This window comes from Diabrotica undecimpunctata, chromosome 1 (assembly GCF_040954645.1).
Source record: "Diabrotica undecimpunctata isolate CICGRU chromosome 1, icDiaUnde3, whole genome shotgun sequence".
In the NCBI taxonomy this organism is placed as follows: domain Eukaryota; kingdom Metazoa; phylum Arthropoda; class Insecta; order Coleoptera; family Chrysomelidae; genus Diabrotica; species Diabrotica undecimpunctata.
Window position 1 is genome coordinate 178,138,328 of NC_092803.1, and position 27,200 is coordinate 178,165,527.

Below are 27,200 nucleotides of genomic sequence, written 5' to 3' on the forward strand. Positions count from 1 at the left end.
TTGTCTATATTCAATGAGATATTTGCCTAACTAGCATATAAATTGGATTCATCAACTACGTTTTGGCAAAATGATTCATCAAAAAATATACTAAAATATGTTATAGGTGTAGCATTGTCCACATTTATGTTTACGTTACAATGTCGGACTCTTTCACTAAAGTCAAAAGTTGAATACAACAATTGGGACTGTTCCCTTTTTGACCAAACAAAACTAAACAGTAAAGGAACAGCAACATTTTCTGTATCATTTCTGGATTCAGCTTCTTCTTCATCTTCACTATCAGATGGAACACAATTACCAGTCATTTTCTTTTGTTTATTTGCCAAACATGGATCGAATGTTGGATCTGCATCGGAATCATCGAACGTGCTCTCTATTTCATCATCTGAATGACAATCATTCAAATGACTGCCTGAAGGAACATTATTCGGATGACTAGACGATGGCGCATGGATGTTTTCAACCAAATTTGATGACAAAACGCTGCTACGACAACTTGATAGTGGAAGAAAATCCTCAGCATCTGAGTCTCCTTCAAATTCAGACAGACACTAATTTTCTGCATTATCTGATTCCAGCTCCATTGCTACTTGATTTACAAGAGCTTTTAGATCATTCCCGTTTAGTGACCTCTTGTCGTTGAAAGACATGATTGCCTGCACCAAAGTATGATGTCAATAAGTTTTTGCAAATGTGTATATTACAAAAATATATTTAATTAAAAGTGAGGAGTATTGTTTACACAAATAATCTAAATATTTAATTATATTATTTAGTTTTGCTTTAGAATAAAGGAAAATGAATGTATTACTAAACGATCTTAGGTTACCGTCGTAATATAAGCACATGGACATTTGGATAAATACGTGTAATAAGTTTTCGCAAACGTATAACACAAAAATATAAACAATAATCAAAAGATACGAGTATCCTCTCCATAAATAATAAATATTATTACTTAATTTTCGTTAACATAAAGAAATATCAACGTCGAACGAGTGGACAAATATGCATACCTGGGAACAATGATTAACTCCACAAATGATTACAATCAGGAGATAAAAATAAGAATAGAAAAGGCTAGAGCAAATTTCAACAAAATGAGAAGAGTTCTATGTACCAGGGATTTAAAATCTTTGTTGACAGATCAATCACTGTAGGGTTAAATGGTGATCTTAACCACCTTTTCCTTTCACTGCTTGGTTTTTTAACGACAAGTTGTCAACCAAATTTATCACATTCTTTGAATATACCGCGTATTTTTATCACATGTTCTTTTGCTGTGCTAATTTTGTCAAATTGCAAACTTTACCTAGTTTCAATTAATTGTTATATACAACGTTAACTCTGAATGTCCAGCTTTGTAAGCTTTTTCATATTTTTTACATCACTGACTGCTACATGTCTTTGTAAGGTAACACACTTTGGTTATAACTTCTCTATGGATGTTTGGTTTCATATTGTTCTTTTTAGATGAACTGATGATGCTTTCTGAGCAGAAAGCGAAACGTCTTCAATAAATAGATGAAGTAGCCATCGTCTTTGTCTTTTATTTCTCCACTTTGACCGAAAAACCCACCACTCTTCGAGTGTACCTTAGTTTATATATATATATATATATATATATATATATATATATATATATATATATATATATATATATATATATATATATATATATATATAAACTACTTCAAATGCTTGTGAATTAAGTATACTATAACTTATCAATTAATTTATTGCGTACCTTTATTGTAAACAACTCAAATCCCACCAAGAATTAGCTGTATGTGCGTGTATGTATGTAGGTGACGAGTACCACTGGTCGCACTATTTACCGGCCAAACATAAACCGGCCTGCCATGCGCGCCAATATTATTTTGTTGGTTAATATGAGAACCAGTGACACTCGCTACAGTCAATGGAAGCTACTAAAATTGCTTGGGTGCTGTATAATTTGGAACTTTAAAGCCAAATGAGGTATAGCTACCGTTATGACTTAAAGGGTTAAACTAACGGGTTTTACAGAATTTTAAGTATGCAAATTATTTTGGAAGCTATTTTCTCAAAACTAACTTAGACGTACTTATAAACTTTCTGCTCCAACCCCTTCAATTGTAAGGTTTTTCTCCAATGTGTTTCACACATTAAAGTTTTTCTCTAGAATGTATTCTCATAATATGTACATTCAAACTACTTTTTTGAGAAAATGGCTTAAAACACTTTTCACACTTGTAAGGTTTTTCTTTAGAGTGTGTTATGTGATGTGTTTTCAAATAGGTTACTGAAGTAAATCGTTTGGAACAAATTTCACACTTATAAGGTTTTTCTCCAGAGTGAGTCCTTAAATGTACTTTCAACAGTTGTTGACTAGAAAACTGTTTAAAACAAATTTCGCAATTATATGGCTTTTCTTTCGTATGCACTCTCATATGTGCAAGTAAATTACAACTTCTAACAAACTGCTTGAAGCAAATTTCACACTTGTATGGGGTTTCTCCAGTGTGTATTCTTAGATGTATTTTCAAATTATATGCCAGAGAAAAATGCTTAAAGCAAATTTCACACTTATAAGGTTTTTCTTTAGTATGTGATCTCACATGTTCATTTAAATGATTTTTTTGGAAAAACGACTTAAAACAAATTTCACACTTGTGTGGTTTTTCTTCAGAGTGTGTTATCATGTGTGCTTTTAAATTAGATTTATGAGAAAATGGCTTAAGACAAATTTCACATGTATAAGGTTTTTCTTTAGAGTGTGTTATCATATGTGAATTCAAATAATGTAATGAAATAAACTGCTTAAAACAAATGTCACACTTATACGGTTTTTCTCCAGAGTGTGTTTTTAAATGTTCTCTCAAATTATTGTGATAAGAAAACTGTTTAAAACAAGTTTCACACTTATAAGGTTTTTCTCTAGTATGTGATCTCATATGTACATTTAAATTACTTTGACGAGAAAATCGCTTAAAACAAATTTCACATGTATAAGGTTTTTCTTTAGAGTGCGTTTTCTGATGTGCTTTCAAATAGACTACTGAAGTAAACTGCTTAAAACAAATTTCACAGTTATAAGGTTTTTCCCCTGAGTGTGTGGTCATGTGTACCTTCAAATTATTTTTATGGAAGTATGGCTTAAAACAAATTTCACACTTGTATGGTTTTTCTTTAGAGTGTGTTATTAGATGTGATTTTAAATAATTTGCTGAAGATAACTGCTTAAAACAAATTTCACAATTATAAGGTTTTTTTTCAATGTGTGTTCCTAAATGACTTTTCAGATTACCTTGACGAGAAAACATCTTAGAACAAATTTCACACTTGTATGGCTTTTCTCCAGTGTGTGTTCTTAAATGTATTTTCAGATTACCTGGAAGAGAAAACTGCTTAAAACAAATTTCACACTTGTATGGCTTTTCTCCAGTGTGTGTTCTTAAATGTATTTTCAGATTACCTGGAAGAGAAAACTGCTTAAAACAAATTTCACATTTGCTAAGTCTTTTTTCAGTCTTTTCCAGTACATTATTTTTGCACGAAAAATTTGAAGAGGAAATATTTTTTAATGTTTGTTCTTCACAGTATTGTTTCACTTGTTTATTACGTGAACATTTAGTTATTGTTTTCGCTATTTCCATTTTACTATCATTTTCACAAAAACCTAAAAATTAAAATACAACTATAAAAAATGCAAAAAAATACCAAAATCCAGAACAAATGTAATAATAAACAAAAAAAGATGATACAGTATAACTAGCGCAAAGCTTCATATAGTACGTCCACTCTATCTTTTCCTGTGCGTCATGATTCATTTTCATTCAACAAGTTAAATGAAAATATTAAATGAAACGTACGTCGATGTGTAGATAATTATCATTGATACCTACTACTGTCAATGTAATAATTACGAAATGGCTATTATCTCGGCGAATGGATTTTATAAAGTTAAATTTAGTAAATATATTATTTATTATAATTTTTGTGTATTTGGATTAGTATTCGTCGGGAATAGGATTAATAAAAATATGATGAAAAGAATATTAAAAAGTTATCTTAATATTATTTGTACAATCTGCCAAAATAATTAATTTTGTATCAATTTTATTCTATTGTCCCATAGCAGCAGTGTCGAACAGGGTTATGATTTGAATGGATGACAGCTACGGAACCACGTAGCTGTGGAACACCTCGTGTTGTTGTCTTACTTTTTTTTATTCTTGGTATTATTTTAAGGACTTACCAAGACTGGAAAATAGTAAGTATTAAAATTAGTTTAATATTTAAAAAAATATATACAAATAAACTGTTTAAAATATATTTATTTCGTTGAAATCGTATAATAGAAGTATAACTTCTTACGTGTGTACTAAGTACACACACTTTTTTTATATAGAAGTGTTTATTCTTTTTCACTATTGAGGAGATTGATGGACTGAACATTAAACAGCTTGAACCTCATACCGACTATTACTAGTATAAACATAAAAATATAGAACGGTAATAAATAAATTTAAAAAAAGTCACAACAATAAAGTTAATATTGTTAAGAAGATTTAATATTAGCGGAAAAGGGGTTAAGTTGACGAAGTAGGTAAGATGACGAATAGGCTGAAATAAAGCAGTGGCAAAGCTGGAAGCAATGACGATCGTGTCAAAACATCTGTTTTAACGCGTACTTCCCACCTAATTTATTTGCTGCCAGACATAGATCATCAGTTTGGCTACAAACAGCAAAGAGTGTAACACATGTTCTGCGTTATAATTTTAGTGAACGCAAAAATAACTACTGGTGGCTAGGTAAGTGCTATCGTTCTATCTACCGTTACAAGCAATTCATGCATGTTTAAACTGTGATTTAGGAAACGAATTAACAAAACAGTTCATGTACTTTTGTTATTACTAAAGTTTTTGTTTGAAATAGCTTAGGAGGGTAAGTAGGCGAAAAACAAAGTAGATAAGACGACGAATTCGTCAACTTATCCACGACGCTTTATTCTGATATTTTATAATTTTTGTGGGGTTTTTAGCTTATAAAAATGGGCAGAAATGCTGAAACACAAGAAAACGGTCATCTCGTACCGTGGTCATTCTTCTTCGTCCAGAGCCAGGTCGTCTGGATAGCAAACCCTTCTCCTGAAAGCGTTGAAGCACTCGTTGAACCGTAGAAAGGCTTACGTCAACAGTTCTTGCGACTTGCCTTTGAGTGTGACCGTCTTTCACAAGCGCAACAATTTGTGCCGTTTCATCAACAGTCAAGGGTATTTTTGGCAAAAAATAAACAATAATAAACACTAATAATGGCACTAATAAACATTAATGGTGGCAATAATAAACGTTTGTTCGTTGCGTTTGAACAGAAAGTCGAAGCACAAATGAGACATTTAAAACAAGCGGCAGTTACAGGTACCATTCATTTTGGGAAGTGTGCGCTTTCCCGCGAAATCGGCACTATTGAAATTCTTTGTTGCAAAAGAAAACGCTAAGCCGATAACAATTCCCAGAAACATGCATTAGTTTGTATTTGCGTTATTATTATCTACGATAAAGCTCGTTAAAAATGAAATATCGGTGATTTTCAAGGTGACCCGGATTTTATGATCGCGAGTGTATTATTAATGTTGATAAACGTGCATTTGGTGTTACCAAAAAACAGTTTAGTAGAATAATTTTTGACTACACAGAGACACGTGAAATCCCTAATAGATTCAACAAAGCCAAAAAGAAAGCAGGTCGATATTTTGTTGAGTGGTTTATGAAAAAATACAAATTATCACTAAGAACGCCTGAGCCAACGTCCATTGCAAGGTTTATGGCCTTCAATCAGCAAAACGTTTCTCAGTTCTTTAATGTATTAAAAGAGATTAGAAAAAAATACAATTTTACATCAAACCAAATTTATAACCTTGACGAAACCGGTATTTCTACTGTTGCTACTAAGAATCCTAAAGTGATAACACCGGCAGAAAGAGGTACAAATGTAACAGCCGTCTGTTGCATGAATGCCAGTGGGAATTTTATAAAACCATTTTTAATTTTCCCAAGAGTGAGAATGCAACCAGCATATATGGCCAAAACTCCACCTGGATTCGTTGGGGTTGCACATGAAACAGATTGGATGAATTCAGAAAATTTCATAAAATACCTACCCCACTTTATCCAGCATGCTAGCCCCAGTGAGAATAGATCACTATAGTTAATGGACAACCACTCTAGCTATGTCGCCCTAGAAGCTATTAACTTGTGCCGGGAAAATTTTATTTCTGTGATCGAATTTCCACCCCACATAAATCACAGAATGCAGCCGCTGGATGTGTCACTATATGGGCCTTTGAAAACTGCATACAGCAGAGCTTATTCCTAATAAATAATCCCGGTAAAGCTATAATTCTACATGATATAGCCTCCATTTTTGGTAAAGCATACTTGCAAGTTGCAACGGTTGCAAATGCCATAAGCGGTTTTAGATCCACTGGTATAGAACTATTTGACTTACAAATATTCACCAAACTTGATTTTGAAGCATCAAAAACAACAGAAAGAGAATTAACTCCAAAGCCTATAGGAGAATCTCGCCAACCAGAACTCAACTTACATGAAAGTGTGGAAGCTAATATCTTGCCAGAGCCAGTGCCTTCAACTTCCGGAGTAAACATCGCTAAGCCGTCACCAATAGTAGACAGTCATTCCATGCCTTCAACTTCAACTTGTAATTTAATGAAGCCACCACGAACCCCAACCAAGAAAATCCAAACGACAATTGGATTACCTCCTCTACCTCAAGCAATCATAAAAATAGACGATGTAGAAAAAAACAAAAGGAAAAACTAGACAAAGAACGAAAAAAACAACTGAAGTCAGTTGAAAAGCCACAGAAACTAAAAACCAGCAAAAAAGTTCAAATTAAAAAAAAAATATAAGAAAAAATAAAACAAATGAAACACAAAACGACAGTTACTCGATTTTTCTTCTTCAGAGAGTTCAGTAGAAATACCTTATCATGACAGTGATAACGATATAGATCCAGAGAATGAAGAACACGGCAAAGTGTGTTTGATTTCCAATAAAGAATGCAAAAACAACGAGTTATGGTTTCAATGTGAGCAAGAATGTGAAAAGAAGCGAAGTCCAAAGTATGGGTGTGCGACTTTTGTTACAATTAGACTTAGAAAAAAAAACTGTTTTTGCTAGCTTATAAAAGTAAACTATAAATACTATAAAATACTATAAATACTATAAAAACTATTATAAAAGAAAAATAACTGTTTAGTACTTAATTAAAGGACTTTTTCATTTATCTCTTTTACATTTTTTATGTTATAAATTGTTTTTTGATTTAAAGTTATACTTTTCGATTAGTTATTTTTCTTTCGTCAACTTATCAACGCTTGTGGGTAAGACGACGAAGATTGCATGTTTTTAAAAAAATTATAGGACAATAATGTGTTTAGCTATAGCTATGATATTTTGTAGGTTGATTACTGTGACTACCAGAGTTCAAAATCTCAATAAAAAAAATATTTTTAATTTGGAAAAAGAAGAGTAATTTGGATATTAGCCTTAAGTTCGCCAACTTGTCCCCCTTTCCCCTACCTAATATTGAGAAATACAAAACTATCAAGTGAATTACATAATAAACAATTAATATTTTTAATATATCGCACCTTTAGGGAAACAGTGACACAAGTGCAAATTTTTCACAAATTGAGTTATCAACACTACAATCTTACTAATACTCGTCTTTGTCTCGGGACCCAAAAGTCAGAATTTCAACTCTTCCTTTTTTCACTCATGTGACTTTGACCCATTTATGGATTTAATTGAAGGAAAAAGATCTGTTTAGGGGTTATCGTATGTCACTCAATATTGTACTGAAAGACATTGGTTTTAAATTGCTAAAAGATGATCCAAGGCGAGGACTGATGGAACAATCTCATAATGCTGTGAAGAGAGCAGAATCTTTGAGATTATATATAAAATATAAAAATGAAGAACTGTACAAGTTTGTTTTTATAGATAAGACTTGATCTATAGATCGTCATGTCGCTTATGGCAAGATGAGAATAAAATATGTGTAAAATCTATTAAAACTGATGGAAAACCGTAATATAATTATATTCACCATAATATTATAACCGTAATCATATTGAAAACATGAAGGTGTTGAAATAATTTTTTTTTTTTGTGGATATATTAGTCCTCATGCTAGTAATTAAAATGGTTTCATTAAGGGTGCACAGGCTATATTTTCCTCTAAATCGGCTATAATGGAATACCATGAAGAAATTAATCTAGCAAATTTTTTATCGTGGTTTGAAAATCAACTATTCAAAAATGTGTCTGACCCATCCCTAATAATTATAATAGAAAACGCTCCATACCATATCATATTCTTAGAGAAGGTACCAAACATGTCTTCAAACAAGACTGAAATAAAAGATTGGGTAACTATATAACAATAAACTGCCAACCAAAATAGAAACTCATGTATTTTAATTCTCGTCACTGCCTGAATGTGAGCTATCACCAGGATCTATTATAATTTATTGAATGTCAACATTCTCCATACTCTTGTCTCGGATATATCATTTTTTGATAATTCCATTAGTATGTCTGACACATTTCTCCAAAATATCTCCATTACATTGTTCCAGTGGCTTATTCCACATATTTAAAACAGCAGTATCAGAATGCCCATCTTATATATATAATATACTTATTGACACCCTATGACCATATTATCGGTGTTCAATGTTCAATCATGATTGTATAACGTCACAATGTCTTAAATATACAAGTATATCATATTTATCCCTGGCACCCTGACGTTATATAATCGTGGTTAAAAATAAAACTGTGGTCGGTAAAGTTTACTGCGTAATTATACTGGTTTTTACATAATATGTAAACATAAAAACAATTCCAGTTTTATTCACTTTTTAACAAATTTAATTTTTATAGACAAAACAATATTATGTAATGATCAATTAAATTTTGTCTATTAAATATTTTCGTAAGTAAAAAAGATTATTGAAATTTACTTTTATTTTTTATTATTTACTAAAATTACATTCATAATTGTCGCCTGGAATAAGTAATAAAATATTTCCCAATGAATGAAAGTTTTATGTACATACAGCAAGATAAATGTCAAGTACATAACTACTTAATATATGTTTACTTAAAAAAATTCCCTAATCAGCACATCCAGCTGAGTGTGAGGCAATTAAATTTTACGACTTTTTTGTCTGGGAATGTAATATCATGTACCATAATAATAATATTAGAATTGCATAGATTAGATACAGTTAGTAGAATTTTTACCACCAACAGCAAAGCAAACTGTATTAAATTAAAACAACCCTTGTACTTAAAATTTAATTTTGTATTAGTTCGAAACCAGAAAACCAAGAAGGTATTATTTCTGCGAAAACGCAGAACGGTAGTTCGCATTTACGAATATTGCTATTGTTTTGGACAGTTTGTTAGCTGAACCGGTAGATACGCGACCCTGGCAGAAAATTAGTGTACAGTGGGAACCTGGAAACTTTAACAAGTAAAGTAAAATGAGTTTTGTGAAGTGGAGAGTGCGGTACTTAAACATATATTCGAAGAAGCTTCCGAACAAGAGTTAATCAGTGAGAGGGAGGCAAAGGATAAATACAGTGCAAGGTACTTTAAACTTAAGTACAAATATTATGACAGAACAGGTTCAGTAAGTTCAGAGGTCAGTGTAAAGGTAAGCGCAAATTTAAATTATCTCCAATTGAGTTCAGAGTTTGAAGTCTAGGTTTGGCAGAGAGGACTTCTAGAAAGTTTACATTAGAGAGCTTTAATTTAGTTTAACTAAATTTTAATTTAATTTTAATTTAATTTTAACTTTACATTAGTTAATTTTGAGTGGAGTTTCTTGTAATATTTCTGCTTTTTATGATATGATTGAGAGTCAACTTCGTTCACTTGAGACCTTTGACAAAACTGCACAAAAGTTTGTGGCGATATTGTTTCCTCTTATCGAGTCGTGTTTGCCAGAAAATATGATTCGACTATGGCATCTTATGTTTCCGTGTCCATGGAAAATATCGGAGAAACTGCAGAAGTTACAACCTTAGAAGCAAGATTGAATGGGCTAATGAGCTTTTTAAAGAGTGAAGTTCCAAATTAACAATAAATTGATTTAGCAAAGGAAGGTTTTCATTTACTGACTGAAAATAAATATAAATTCAATAGCCTTGTTGCCAAGAAAAATGTAAAATTACAAAGAACTGCTCAGCCCTTAGCGTCCGCCACTGGGTAAATAAATTATGAGGTTTACAGGTGTATATTTTTATTATGTAATTTTTTTTGTACTTGAAATTTAATTTTTTAATTTAAATAGAAAACAAGACTGATACGCACTATTTAAAATGTTTATTAAACTAAAAAAACAATACTCAAAATCACAACAGCATCTTAATTTCAAAGGTAACACAACACGATACAAAAATTAAAAAATTTCATCCAATGATCCAATCCAAAAATTAGAATTTGTGAAACTTCAAAAATAGCTAACTTCAACTTACATTGAGGAAGACTGCCGATTGAGAGCGAACTGTACCAATTCTACCGATCGTATATTATATTATAAGTTCCCGTACTTGGCCTCATTGGCAACATGTCGCTGTTCAGAGAATTAAATTTCGGGAAAATCAAAATATTAGAATATGATGCACATGCTGCCATCTACTCAAAGAATTGTTAAACGTTAGTTTATTTGAACGCCACTCATTTTAACTGCGGCGTGAACATACCCCTTAATTGGATGCCATTTATAACTTAAATGTTGATAATTTTTTCTCATCGAATCTATCATTGATAGATATTCTTTTAATTTTACACTTCTCATTTAATGTCTGTATTTTGTTAGTTATTTATGATGACTACAAACAAACTGAACGAGACTAGTGAATCGATGTGAAGAACTGCTATTTTGTGATGCTACCTGTGACACCTTCTTCTTGTGGCACTAGTTCCGTGACGTTTGCCTCAGTATTTTATGATAGAGAAAAAAGTAATACAACGCCAGTATAGAAGCTTCGCTTCATATATATATATATATATATATATATATATATATATATATATATATATATATATATATATATATATATATATATATAATATATATATATATATATACATATATATATATATATATACATCTAGCGGTTAATGTAAGCTCCGTTCTAAAACGGTATTATACTAACTCCAGTAGAATATACACCGTGTATATTATTATCTAAGTAGCGCTTTATGTAGACTCCGACCAACATGTAGCATTAAGTGGACTCCACAATAGGATAAACCATTTTTGGGATCCGTATTTACCATGTTGCGTACATTTCTAAACTCCTGAGATGTTGCCAATAATTGTATTAGTAGTAGATTTTCAAATTTTACAGCAGGTACATTTTAACACTTGAAATTTATTTAAATATCCATCAATTTAGTCATGAAGGAATTTCAGGATTATTTGGCTAATGTAGTTAAATATAAATTGTTAACCGACACATAACTTTATTTTACTTTTTAGTTTTAATAAACAAGGCGGTAATTTATATTACTTATTTTATATATTTTTAAACATAAGAAAGTGTCTATTATAAACTTGGAAATGTTAAGTTTCCATTTTTATTAATTAGTATTTTTTATTAAAAGGCATTGTCACTAAAACAGTTAGTTCATAAATGTACGTAGATCGGATAGAGTAATCGTGTAACAGTTTATGAAATTAGAGGCCCCTTCGGTAGGATTATAATGTTTGTTACCCTATTAATTAAAGAAAACTCAAACAACAGGGAGATCTTTATAATTTTTGGATTACTGCAGTTTATGACATGCAATATTTGTTTCATAGCGTAGTTGAATTTAAACTACAATAATTTATAAATCAATCTTTAGTAACATACTTTTTTACTGTCTAATTTCAATAGATATGTCGATTTTTAATTAAAATATTTAATGCATTAAAGTCGCGTAGAGATTTTTACTAAACATTTAATTTTAAAACTATTATAATAAGTCCAAAATAAGTATAACGTCTAGGGAATTAAATATCCCACTATGGATTTGTTTTATAGACTATCGTAAAGCGTTCCACAGAGTCAAATGGATACACTTATGACTGTACTAAAAGAATTAGGTGTACAACAACACCTAATTTTGCTTATAACTGAACTGTACGAACACACTACTAGACCATTTAAACTAACATTAAAAGAAGATTAAAAATCAAAACGAAATATAAGTATCTGGGAAAAATTTCTCAAACGATATTAATATTAAAAGGGACTTTAAAGAGCATCTGACAAAGTATGCTAAACCTTAAGGCGACTAAACCACACAAAATGGTTATTTGAGAAAAATTATAGCTCGTTCCAGAAAGAATTGTAATATAACATTAATGTAGATTAAGAAGAAACGCTGAAGAAAAAAACAGTAGCGGTTAGCCTAAATAAAATTGATACCGAAGTGATAAAGGAAGACAATATAATCAATGAAGGCGAAGAAAACACAGAGCCAGAGCAAATAAGTAGAGAAGAAGTAATAGAAGGATTATCAAATATAAAAATAGGCAAGGCAGGTGGAGATGATGAAATTGAACCGGAAATGGTAAAATACATGGGAGAAGAAGGAATAAACTGGCTATGGAAAATATATAAAGAGGCGTGGGAAAAACAAACAATCCCTAAAGACTGGCAGAACAATATCATCGTGCCAATATACAAAAAAGGAGAACATGTAAACTGCGACAACTATAGGGCAATATGCCTGTCATCGGTGTGCTTTAAAATATATACGAAAATAATAGAGAAGAGACTAAGACAAGAAGTAGAAATGGTATTGGGAGACGAACAAATGGCATTTAGACCGGGAAGACAGACAAATGACAACATATATATCATTAGAAACCTAATAGAAAGAAGCATAGATACGGGGAAAAAACTAGTATTAGCATTTATAGACCTAAGAGCAGCATTTGACACGATAGAAAGACATATTATAGGGAAATGCTTGAGGAAAATTAACGTACCTAATGCATTGATAAAAATTATAGAAAGTACTTACAAAGAGGTAAAAGGAAGGGTACAAATAACAGGGGAAAGATCGGAAGCATTTAATTGGAAGAGAGGTATTAAACAAGGAGATAGTCTCAGCCCTTTGCTATTCATAATAGTAATGAACGAATTGATAAGAAACACTAGAGTCAGAACTAACCAACTACAGACAATAATAGGTTACCGCAGATTACAACCGGTAACAATAGAGTCCTTAATGTATGCAGACGACATAGTACTAATAGCAGATTCCGAGAATAAAATGCAGAAACTAATGGATATATGGGTAGAACAAATAGAAGAACTTAAAATGGAGATAAACGAGGAAAAAAGTAAGATAATGATAATCAGCGGCAAAGGAGATAAGGAAGATAATCAAATAAAGATAAAATGTAAAAATTCAGAATTGGAAATAGTAACAACTTACGAATACCTGGGAAGTATAATAACTAATGATGGAAAAATAGACTGGGAAATAACAAATAGAGCAAAGAAATCAAACAAGTTATATTATGCGTTAGCCCCAATAATCGGAAATAGAGAACTTGCACGAGATACAAGAATAAAAATATATAACACAATAGTGATACCGATTGTGCTCTATGCAAGCGAAAATTGGACAATTCTGGAAAAACGTAAGAGCAGGATAAACGCAATGGAGATGAGACATCTAAGAAGGATAGTTGGAAAGACAAAATGGGATAGATTAAGCAACGAGACTATTAGGAGAATGGCAAACCAGGAACCGATAATGAACAAAATAGCAAAGAGACAAATGAACTGGTATGGGCATATGATGAGGATGCAATCCAATAGAATAACAAGAAAAATTTATGAAGCAATAAACATCGGAAAAAGAAAAAGAGGCAGACCAAGAAAAAAATGGATACAGCAAGTAGTAGAGGCGGGAAAACTTAAACAAAAATCACTCGAGGAACTGAAAATAATGGCAGGAAACAGAAAAGAATGGAAGAGGTGGGTAAATGGAAATTAAAGTAGCTAGCCCAAATCCGACACCCTATTAGGGTAAAAGGAAGGGGAGAAAGAAAGAAAGAAAGAAAGAATTTTTACATAATTATATTACCAAGAAATTAATAAAACTTTTGTTCGTTATTAGTAATTTCGTTATTTTAGAATATATTATGAAAAATGTTGTTGATATTACAATATCAGATGATAGGAATACAAAAATAAAAAACAACTTACCTTTTCAAAACAACAATCAATCACTTCATTTTATCACGAAAAATTTAAAAATTGCAATGTAATTGAACCCATTTTGTGAGCTATAGTTACATTGATACTTATGTGGCAATTAGCTGTAAAGTCATTAGTCTTTCTCACCGTATCGTATTTTCCTAATATTTTTTGTAGGCAAGCGGTTTAGTTTGTGTAATATAATATCCCCAATTCGTCTCATAATATTCAGTTTTCAAAACAGGTGTTACGCTAATTCGGTCACATTTTTTAAATAACTTTGCAGTACATTTGAAAATAAGTCGACAGTTTACCTTGAAGTCTTTACTTGTATATTAGTCCTTGTTAAATTAATTAGTTTATTATTTAAGCCTAGTTCTGCCATGGTATTTCATAGTTTTATTCTTATGATTATATCAGTGCTTGTTTAAAATCTATAAATTACTAGTTTAATGTTTTTTTTTGTATTCCCAACATTTCTCATTAACTGCCTAATAGTGAATAATTGATCAACGATTTATTAGTGTTCCTAATTCCACACTAATAGTCTCCTATTTGATAGTTCACCTATTCACTCAATCGTTCCAGGTGTATCAGAAAAAATACTGTATATCCTAATAATTAATAGATATATAGCTTATATATAGCTTATATCGCTATAGTTTGTGCAGTACATTTTATTACCCCTTTTGTGTATGGTATGCTTTTCAGCAAGTTGGTACTTGCTCTTACTTCTAAATTGACAGATCAGCGGTTTAACTGCCTGTACTGAACTTTCTTCTTCATTTTGCAAATATATATAAAAATTAATAAAACTCTGACATACCGTTGATTAAAATATTGGATACCCTATACTATTCAATCAACGGAAATACTAAGATCACACGGGGAGAATATTATGGGTTATTTCTGGTTTCGTCACAATTTACACTGAAATTACTAACAAGAGAGTGCTCTTACTTTCAAATTGATATATAGAACCAACAGATGCTAGTCATATACCATCAGTACTAATAAAATGGAAACTATCAAATTAATGTCAATTTCATTTAATCAAACGTACTAACCTTAAAAATGGTCATTTAAGGAAACCCGCCTCAAAAATATTGACAATAAATTAAAAATAGTTTAAGCGTTATAAAAGTAACAGAGCAGCAAAGCTCACAGCATGAGAATAGTGCCTTGTACTTTTACATAGCAATTTGTTCTCACAATTTTATAGTTTTTCGAAAAATGAACTCCGATTAAAAGATTAAAACGTCAAATAAAATGTAAAAACGTAAATGTAAATTTTTAAATACAAAATCTTCAATTTAGAAATTGAACATTCTTAATGAATGTATAATCTAATATTTAAGCCTGTTTATGTTTTACAGACTTGGAAAACACTGAACAGACAAATATTTATTCTTTTATATACTAGGTTCTAAAAAAAGTGTACTCAAAACGAATAAATATTATCTACCAAGTGTTTTATTCCAGTTTTATATGAAAGCACTAGATCTTAGATATTATAAATTTCGTCATAGGTGCTAATTTGAAATGAAAACCAAATGATAGAGCATATAGTGAAATATAAATATCTTAGCCCTCTATTGCCCCTACTTTTTTTGTAAACTTAATATAAACTTAATACTTAAATATAAAAATAAACTAATGTACACTTATATGTGCTCAAATATCCATCCATTTACAACTAGTATTTTTTTTAGATTTTTTAAATTTTGTTTGGGGAGAGTTTTGGGAGTATTGCCCCCAGGCAACTGTGGGCAGCAAAAACTAACGAATTAAGTTATATACTTATTTATTATGCCAATCAAAAAAATAAATATTTGTAGTTGTAAAAGATAAAGCAACTTTACATTTATCGCACATTACTTTAGAAGTATTACAGCATCCTGGTTTTTTGCATCTTCCCTTTTTTTGAAAATACGGGCCAGTCAAAGGTTTGGTCAAGCCTAACTTCCTTCGGTGGTACAATAGCAGTAGGTCCTCTCTTCCGTTTTTTTACAATTTCGTTCTCAATTTCACTGAGCCTGGGACGTCCTTTGTTTTTGATCTGGTCAGTTCTTGCTAACAGTACGCTACATAAGTGGGACTTAAACTGTAACAAAGGCAACTGATTTTTCTTTCAAAGTAATCGCAATCACGACGATATAACAACCAGCTGTTAACAACAGCTAAATCCAGAAGGTGAAAAAATATTTTTAGATACCACTTTTTATATTTTATGTCTGTTCGGTAAAGAGCAATTAGTGAATCCATAAGATCGACACCTCTCATAAATTTATTATAAAATTGCACTGAATTTGGACAGCATACAATAATTCTTGATTTTTGTTTCTTATCCACCTCTTGACTAACGAAGTATGCTCAGAACCAACAAATGTACTAAGCAAATGAACCGGTTTATTATCGTACCACTTTAACGCTGGTAGTCTTATGCCATCTACTGTAGCGTGCTTTTCTTCTACAGTACCTCTACCCTGTTTCTTCATATTCTTGTCATCAGAAAAATGGCAATTAGGCAGTCTGTTTGGACGAACAGTTCCCAAACATTGCAGTCCACGTTTTCCCAAACATTGCAGTCCATTTCAATCTGCAACTGAATGCTATTAAACCAGTTGTCAAAATATACTTTATAGTATTTGTTTGGTTGGTTCGACTATCTCACACAATCTTATTACTACATTACCGCTGGTGTCTACATTAGGTAAATGAAGAGAATGTTCAACAGTTCCTGTATATAATTCCCAGTTATAAACAATACCATTGCTATCACGCAAAACAAATGCCTTGTATCCCCATTTTTTGGGTTTATTCTTCATATATTGTTTAAAGAATGTGCCCCTTTGAATGGTATCATTTGTTCATCAATACACAATTTTTCACTCATTGGAATACTCTGGAAATTTTGAAATGGACCGTTGATGAATGGTCTAATTTTGTATAACTTATCATTATTGTTGAGCATATTTTCGTTATTATTAAAATGAATTTTAGTTTCTATTTCTTCCCAGCGATTTCTAGATATAGTGTCAACTATTTGAGCTGGTCTAAATTTGCTTCGTACAAATCGTCTTCATTTTCCATTTTATTTGATCCTGGATTGATTGATATCTGAGTACCTATGGAAAATTCATTATCACTCTCTTATTATCACTGTCAAAGTCAGAGTCTTTGGATTCCTCGGATATTTACTGCTTTTCCCGTAGAACGTTTTTGTATCCATCCTAAAAAAATAATTTAAAATAATATGGTCCAGTGTGGATTCAAAGGAACATACCTGTTTTTTATCACAGTACTGAAACAACACAATAAAATAAACAAATTTCAACGGTAATCAATATATAAATGCTGATATAATGCCTCGGTATATATTTTTATATAAATTGTACACAATTTATAACAATAAATCACTATCGAAGATACAAACTAATAAGGCAGCCATGTCCATTTGACATACTGTTAAACATTTCCATATAGGTTTCGTCATAGGTTCATAGAGTGCATTAAAATGTATAACCAAATGTTGCCTGAAATTAACAGAGGGCATCTTAGAGTCGGAAATTGTTTTAAAAAAGTTTTCTGCATCAAAAACTCCTTTGTTGCCTTGAGTACACACGTGGCTATAGAGGGTTAAAATAGCTGTATCGCGCGAGGATAAGGTTATTGATGAGGAAAAAAAGACCTATCACTGAAGAAGTGAGATAGTAATTGGCAAACGCAAAGAGCACTTTAATTACATTAAATGAAATATGCATTACAATCTATCATGATACACATATCTTGATACACATGAAACAAGACAATTAATAAACACGTTAAGAGAATCTTAAGAAGTAATAACCAAAATTTAACTTTTAATACACAGAAGAAATACTGATATACAGAAGATACACAAATTAAAAAACGTTATCCACTTATTGTACGCAAGAGAGATATGAAAAGGAAAAATCAAAACGATCGAGAATATATACCAAAACAACACAATCAAAGTAAAAGAAGAAGAAGAACTAAACGACCCTATTGAAGCTGACAATGGGATGAGACAGGAATATTCCCTGAGTCCCCTATTATTCAACCTGATTATGGATGAAATAATAAAAAAGTAAGAACTAAAAAAGGATACCAAATGGAGGAAAAACAAATATTATAATATAATAATAATCTGCTGTGCAGACGACGCAATACTACTCTTCCAAAGTGAAGATGATTTACAACGTACGCTGCTCCAATTTCATATAACCGCCAGAAAATTTAACATGTTAATTTCCCCAAAAGAGACAAAATGCATGGTTACAACCGCAAATTTACTAAGATGTTAATTGGAGCTAAAAGGTCAGATAATAGAACAAGGGTTGGAGCTTAAATATCTAGGCATCACATTATCTAGCTAGGGAAAGCTCGAAACTGAAGTGAAAGATCCAGTGAATAGAGCAAACAGAGCCTCAGGCTGCCTAAAAGAAACATTATGAAGAAATAAAAATATCGGAAAAGAAACGAAAGGCAGAATTTACAAAACAGTCATCAGACCAATAATGACGTACGCGGCAGAAACAAGACCTGATACAGAGAGGACAAAAAGGATGTGAAACAGCAGAGATGAAAACACTTAGAAAAATTGATGGTAAGACACTATGGGACAGAGCTAGAAGTACAGATATACGACGTAGATGCAAGGTGAAGAACATCAAGAACTGGTTAAGAAATAGAAGAGTAGAACGGAACGATCATATAAGCCGAATGACAACAAATAAAACAATAAAGACGGCAAGAGACGGTTAACCCATAGGAAGACGATCAGTAGGAACACCACGAAAACGATGGAAAGGCAACTTACTGGAAGCACAATGAAAAACAGACAGAGTTATGTCTATATAAAAAGAAAAAGAAGAAGAAGAAGAAGATACACAGGATAAACATTAAAATAGCTGCAAGAAAGATAAAATAAATCAGTCATATTAATGTAGAACAGCAGAGGACAGAGTGTTTAGAGAAAATAATGAATGTCATATTAATGTAGAATAGCAGAGGACAGAGTATTTGTCATAGCTTTAGACAAGTGCCCAATTGAAAAAAGAACACAGGTCGTTCAAAAAAGACGGAACTCTAGAAAGAAACCAGAATAGATTTAAAAAAATAAAAGCATAAACATGTGTTTTCCTACTTTTTTAATATTGAAGATACGTAAATAGAACATTGAATTAAAATGTAAACTTTGATATCTGTAATAAACCCATCACCTGAACAGTGGCGCCGATGTATGTAGTGGAAATTATTTACACTTATTTTAATTGTATATTTTTTTATTATCTATATATGAGTTGCGACCGATATTACAAACTTATTTATTTTCCACAAAGAGCTGTTTAGAACCTAAAATTATTACTATACAAATCTGATTCGACATATCGTCAAAAAGTAATACACGGCATGTAAAATTTAAATTTTTAATAAAAAGATTACGCATTACTTATGGGGTTTGAAGAACGAGCCTTTAGGAAGATTGGAGTACTAATAAGACCACCGCAATCGGTCATACCCCGGGTAATGATTAATTAATTAATCGGCTAATTCTTCAGTCACCCCTTTAATATGATTTTGTCAAATTGGTCCTTTTTAGGACCAACTATTTTAATAACATATGTCTATAACTGTTAAGGGTATATCTAAAAATCAAGAAACTTTACTTTACTTAAATCTATCAGACATATGAGTTAACACGAATCTGACTAATTTCTAGTACAGGAAACACATATAGGGACTAACCTACCTAACTAGGGGTATTTGGTATATAGCTGATTGCTGAAAACCACATTATATATATAGACATAATATTTCTGTCGGAAAGTCTTCTTCTTCAAGTGCCATCTTCGTTCCGAAGGTTGGCGATCATCAGGGCTATACGTATTTTCGAAACTGCTGACCGAAACAATTCGTTGCTGCTACAGCTATACCATTCCCGTAGATTCTTTAGCCAGGAGTTTCGTCTTCTTCCTATGGACCTTTTTCCTGCTATTTTCCCTTGCATAATTATTCGAAGCAGTTCATATCTTTCGCCTCTTGTAATGTGTCCCAAGTATTGCAGTTTTCGTTTTTTGATCGTAAATATGACTTCCTTTTCTTTATTCATTCTTCTCAAGACCTCGACATTTGTGACTCTCTCGGTCCATGATATTCTCAGGATTCTGCGATACATCCACAGTTCAAATGCCTCTAATTTTTTGGTATCAATCTTCTTCAACGTCCATGACTCCATTCCGTAGAACAGCACAGAAAGTACGTAACATCTCATCAGGCGAAGTTTCATTTCAAGGCTCAAATCTCTTCCGCAGAACACTCTCTTCATTTTAGTGAATATGGATCTGGCTTTTTCTATTCTTATTTTGATTTCTGCTGAGCTATCGTTGTCTTCATTTATAAAAGTGCCTAAATATTTGTATTTGCTAACTCGATCGATAATTTCATTGTGTAAATATAAATTTTGAACATTTTGTGTTGATTTCGATATTACCATAAATTTAGTTTTCTTTATGTTCAAAGATAGTCCATATTCTTCGCTGCAGTCTGCTATCTTATTTACCAATGTCTGTAGCTCTTCAAGTGTTTCTGCGATCAGAACGGTGTCGTCGGCAAATCTCAGATTGTTTAATCTACTTGTCGGAAAGTAAGAAAGGACAAAACCAGTCAGCTGAGAGAACCTTTTAACGATGTGGAGCTTGGATCCACCATCTACATATTTAATGAAAAATAACACAACTACCGACCTTGAGGATCTGAGCACAAAGCTTATTACGAAATCTGGACCAAAACACTACAATGACTTATCCAGATGATGAACAACTGTATTCAAATTAGGAGATACCCAAAGTATAGAGACAAGCCAAAGTTGTTACCTTGCTTAAGCCTGGCAAACACTCCAACGATCACAAAAACTATCGGCTAATATCTTTATTTTGTCAGCTATTCAAAATACTTTTGCACAATATCGTTAATATGATATCACCGATATTAGAAGAAAAACTTAAATTAAAAGACAAAAGTGGCTGTAGACAGGGAAGATCACGTACATCACAAATACTAAATCAAAGACGGGTACGAAAAATATCGGGTATCAGGGGTGGTATTTTTCAATCTAAATGTGCTTACGACACCTTAAATTACAGAATATTTCTCCAAAAACTATATGATATCCCCTTAGATAACAAACTCACTTATATTGTCTGCGTATGCCTACACAATAGAATATTTTTTGTATCACTCAATGATAAGAATAGCAGATGAAGAACGGTCTCGCTTGGGGTAGCATAAAGGCACCTAAACTGTATAACATTTACACAAACGAACGATCCATACCGGTAGATACTAGAACTTCTATTATATAGACGATACACCTATTATTACACAATAAAAATAAACTATGAATCAATTTTCAGCCAAAATCCCTGAAAAACTCGTGTGTGCTCCTTTAATCTCCCTAACATAGACGCTTTCACAAAACTGAACATCCAATAATGTCATGAAATTGTTGAACGTAGACTTCCTATAAATTCCTTGAAAATAATTTGTATCGCACGGGGTCAGTCACAGATCATTGTTTAAAACTAAAAGGTAAATTGAGGACCAGAAATAATATTTTTCGCATGCTTGTCAGCTAAAAATGAGGTGCACGTCCTTCCGCCCTTAAAACATAGACGCTTGCACTATATGCATCTGCTGCCGAATATACCTTGTTAGACAAATTCTTTCTTTTTGTGCACACTACTACCCATTTTAACAAAAATATCTATTGTAGCTCTTAACCATATTTATTTTGAGATAACCTTTTATCGAGATATCATATATAGGACACAAATAAGACCAGAACTAAAATAATAAAAAAGCTTTATACAAGATATCGCAGAAGATTGGATGAAATAAAAGTAGTTTTTATTAATCGGATGCTTACATAAAACGTACAAAGACATACTCACGTAAACAAAATATATTACGAAATTTCTGTCATTAAAAAAAAAACATCGAGTTCGGCATTTAACTAATAAAATTATATTAAATAAAAAAACAACATTTTTAAAAATGCAGAAAAAATAAAATTTCCTATGCAAGCGAACATTCCATTAAATAATAAGCCCAAATCCTTTTGTATCTATATACCTGTTTTTAAAGAACCAGTTACCTCTTAGTACGTATTTATACCAGGTAATGAGATATCCTCTGTTACTCAGTGTAATGCGTATTAGATTACACTGTCTACGAACAGTAGATAAAAATAAGGAGCCCATATGAACCGCTCGGGATATATGTTGAAAATATACGGTATAATCGCACAGTTGCCAAACTCTCAGAGCTTACTTAAACCGATAAACCTATGGTTCAATTATACATTGAAGAAGATCTCAACGACCCCTATAATATATACACGTGAACTAAACGATATACATTTATGATACAGGGGTATTTACGGGCTCCAAAAAATTTTTATAAATTATTAAACTGTACATGTTGATGAATCGACAGAACCAATATTATGGAATGGTCAAGTGAGCTCCGTATATCGGTACCCACTTGACCACGGAGCTCAATTGAACCTGAATTTTAACATGGGCGGAGTCCACTTTATGCCGTAGATATATATATATATATATATACATATATATATATATATATATATATAATATATATATATATATATATATATAATATATATATATATATATATATATATATATATTATATATATATATATATATATATATATATATATATATATATATATATATATCGGTTTCAAAACGTCTTGCGTCATTGTCCGATGCCTAATTTCCACGAATTTCCATTGTTCTTCGGTCAAGTCTCGGGAGCTCATTGCCTTTGTTATTCCCTCCTTCCATGTTCTTTTTGGTCTTCCTCGTTTCTTACGATTTGGTGGTATCCATTTCATGGCGATTTTTTGTAGTCTTGTTTCTGGCATTCTTTGAACATGGCCATACCATATAAGTTGTTTCCTTTCTATGTCTGTTGCCAGTGATCCATCTACCCCCATCCGATTCCTTATTTCATCGTTTCTAATTCTGTCTGCCCTAGATATTCGAAGTGATCGTCTAAATACATCCATTTCTGTTGCTTCGAGTTTTCTTTTATTGCTTTCTGTTAGTCTCCATGTCTCTGTACCATAGGTTAATTCAGTGCAGAATGCAATTTCGGTTGTGTCCATCTGAATGTTGGATAGTTCTGCGCCTATTGGGAGATATTTTGTTTTTTGTGTATTGAGTTCTAAACCCCACTTTTTGTATTCTTCCTGTAGTTTTCTGGCCATATATGTAAGGTCTTCTTTATCGTTGGCTATAAGGACTTGATCCTCTGCAAACTGTAGGGTATATAGGCAAGTTTCTCTCAGGTCAATGCCCATTCCTCTGCACTTTCTCTTCCACTGATACAGTGCTTTCGCCACGTAGATTTTAAACAATGTGGGGGATATGCAACACCCCTGCCGGAGTCCCTTGTTTACAGGAAATTTTTTTGAAAGTCTATTTCCAATTTTTATTCCCGACGTTGATCCTTCCTAAAGCTGTTTAAAGGCGTTAATTACTGTGTGGTTAATGTTTGTTTCCTGCAAAACTTTCCATAGCTTTTTAGCGGGTACAGTATCATAGGCCTTCTGAAGGTCTATAAACATAAGGTGGGTTTCTTGGTTGGTACTTGATCTTTTTTCTATTATTTGTTTCAAAACAAACACATTATCGGTGCAGCTCGTTCCCGCTCTAAAGCCAGATTGTTCCTCTTCTTCTTGTTCCTTATATTCTTGTTCGATAATGTCTCGAAGTATCCTTCCATATAGGCGACTTAAGGTACTGGTTACTGATATACCTCGATAGTTTGAGCAGTCCAGTTTACTACCCTTTTTATGTATAGATGATATGAAGGATTTTGAAGCTTCGCTTCAAAAAAGTGATATAGAAACTTCATACTTCATGTTTTCTGTATTGTTAAAATTCAAATATTTTTTTAAATGAATAAAGTAATTTTATTATTCATTTATTATTTTTATAGATTTTAATAAAATTGAAAAAGTTTATGTTTTATAAAAGACTCTGATAGTCAAATAAATGAACTCCTTCAACTGTTTACTGTGACTGCTAGCTATATTTAATATGTGCTGATCTAGAAATCTATTCCAAAGTATAAATATGGAAATTCAACTTAAAATGTTTTACTAATACCTCTTTTTGTCACACTTTAGCACAATAGTCACTGATAATTGTAAAAATCTGACATTGTATTTATATGAAATTATTTTAAAATGAGAAATGTCTAAAAAAAATTAAACAGATAATTTAATATTAATATTAAATGGATGACATTTTATAATCACTTTTAAATTTTGACTGTTTGAGAATCATTATAAATCAAATTCTATTTTTTATTTTATTAGTTATTTTTCAAGCAGTTTTTAATTTAAACCTGCGTAGAACAAATATATGATAACTAGAAACGAATTGATAGAGTAGTGAATCCATGTGAAGACTGCTATTTCATCGGGGCACTACTTCAGTGAGATTCACCTTAGTATTTTACTGTAGAGAAAAAGTAATACAACTCCAGTATAGAAGCTTTGCTTCAATAATATAATGCCACTCTGATATTCTACCTAATGATAGTATAATTTTGGGAAAAAGGCGATACTGATGAGAACAAAAGTGTATTTCTAGTTTTGAATTAATTGCAAAACTGACTCAATAAAATAAGAACTTATCAGTAAAACTGTCTTGGAAAACTTGTAATGAACACAACTATAAGATACTAAGTTGACAACAAAGCAAAAAACACAATACCTAATCGACAATTGTCTAAAGAGTCAAGAAATCATCTAAGTAAATCAAAATCCTAAGACACAAATTATCAAACAAAACTCTGGAAAGTGATGAATAATAAAATGCACAGAAAAATCAGACTTTGAGCCTACATATTCTCTTAAATTTACTAAAACATAATTATGGACTTTACACAGAGCCTTTAATATATCAAAATTATGGAAAATTCAGCATTAATTTGCAGGTTAAAGTAATTAAATTACATTGGACATTGTTTATACTTCATAATATGAAAAGTTAATCCTATTTATGTTTATTCTCACCCGAGTTATCTTCGCCTAGTTCATTCTTTAAGTCTCGAAGATCTATAGATGTGGATAGCTGATTATTTACATACATTTGGTCACATTCATCAAACTCTTCCTTAATTTCAACTTTTACTTCCATAGCTAATAAATTAGTACAGCGAGAGGATAAGACGTAGGACTTCTACAGACTTTTAATTTAATAATTTAATTCAATGAATTCTGCTTCACGTACTGATTAATGTACATTTTTATAATGTTGAGATCTATGGTTGGGATGCTGATGTTGACAAAAGCACAGGATACACACACACAGAGACAGGACAGACATAGATAAAGAATATACAATATAAACATACAAATAGAGAAAGTGCTGATGAAGTTAGCTACAAATGATCCGTCAAACTTGTGTTGCGGTATTGCCATGTCCTTATTATGTATATGTTTTATGCCTCGAATATGCTTTAAAAGGGTACATTTTTATTATATTATTTTATGAAATCGGGTATTTTTTAAAAAATTTTAAATTAATATAAAACACGAACGAATGAATATTTGTTTCCTTTGATATTAGTTGCAGTTAGGTATTAGGAAAAAAAGTTTATAATTGGCCTTTGGTAGATTAGCAAATAAACTTGGCAATTTATGGTAAAATATGCATAAAAAATCACAAAAAAAAAACACAAAAACGGCTTCGACCACCAAAAAAATTAAAAAATACTAACAAGAAACCAGCGTAAACCACCAAAAAAATTAATCAAACCTAAAACCCGGGCACGTAGGGTCCAAATCCTTGTGCACGAAGTCTCCGAAATGGGCGCCACCCAGAGCGGATTCTTGATGCTTAAGTCAGCAATTTTAGTGGATTAGTCACAAGGGGATAACAACAATAAAGCGCTTAACGCTAGCCTAAATTTGAATCAGTTAGTTAAACCATGTTGAAGTTCTATTAAAGACTCCCACATGAAGAGCATTTGACTGATAGTTGTGCTCCTATCGCGCATCCGTGTGCTGTAGGTGAGAAAGGGATCTTCTGGACACACGACTTAATTGACCACCTGAATTGTTACACCCAAAAGTAATTAAAAGGCTGGATTCAATTAAATTGCTTGCTGGCTAAGCAAACCCCTATGCGAAGACCCGGTGACCAAGGCCAAAAACCAAGTTCTCTGACTCGCTGTACGGGCTCGCATTTGAAGAAGAGCATAGTAAAGCCTCCCCAACGTTACATCTAAGATTGAGGAGGGGTGGAGGTAGCTTGGGAGTCAGGGAGGTACCGTCTCCACGAAACGTGACACCTTTGATCTATGGACATAAGAACACTTTACTCCGGGAATCTCATGTCCCCTGGAGTTTGGATTTACTTTGTTGTGTGTGTGTGTGTGTCAGGAAATTCAGGATGCTGGTATTTTATTTTAACCCGTGTCATCGTCGATTTTGTCTTTTTTACTACTTCTTCTTAGGTGTACATTCGTTCCGGATGTTGACGATCAGCTTGGCTATCCTAACTTTGCTTGCAGCTACCCGAAATAATCCGCTTGTAGACGTATTAAATTACTCTCTCAGGCTTTGAAGCCAAACTATTATTCTTCCTTCTCCCTGGTCCTCTCTTTGATTGTGCTAATTATCTCGCATTCCTTGCCCATTCTACATAGGACCTTAACAGTAGTCACACGATCCACCCATGAAATTTGTAAGATGTGTCTTACCACTACATCTTGAAGGGCTCGAGAAATAATACGGGTCCTAATACAGTCCCTTGTGGTATACCAATATTAATGCTTCTT

The 27,200-nt window shown here is 32.1% G+C and overlaps 1 protein-coding gene across 1 annotated transcript; it reads right to left on the minus strand.

Moving 5' to 3' along the window:
- Positions 1-2,147: 2,147 nt before the first annotated feature.
- Positions 2,148-25,708, minus strand: LOC140441435 (uncharacterized). The gene is made up of 2 exons (XM_072532168.1): positions 25,432-25,708; positions 2,148-3,664 (listed from the first exon to the last, which is right to left on the minus strand). Exons 1-2 carry the CDS (start codon positions 25,553-25,555, stop codon positions 2,151-2,153), a joined length of 1,638 nt encoding a protein of 545 aa, XP_072388269.1. The 5' UTR covers positions 25,556-25,708; the 3' UTR covers positions 2,148-2,150.
- Between the last annotated feature and the right edge of the window lie 1,492 nt (positions 25,709-27,200).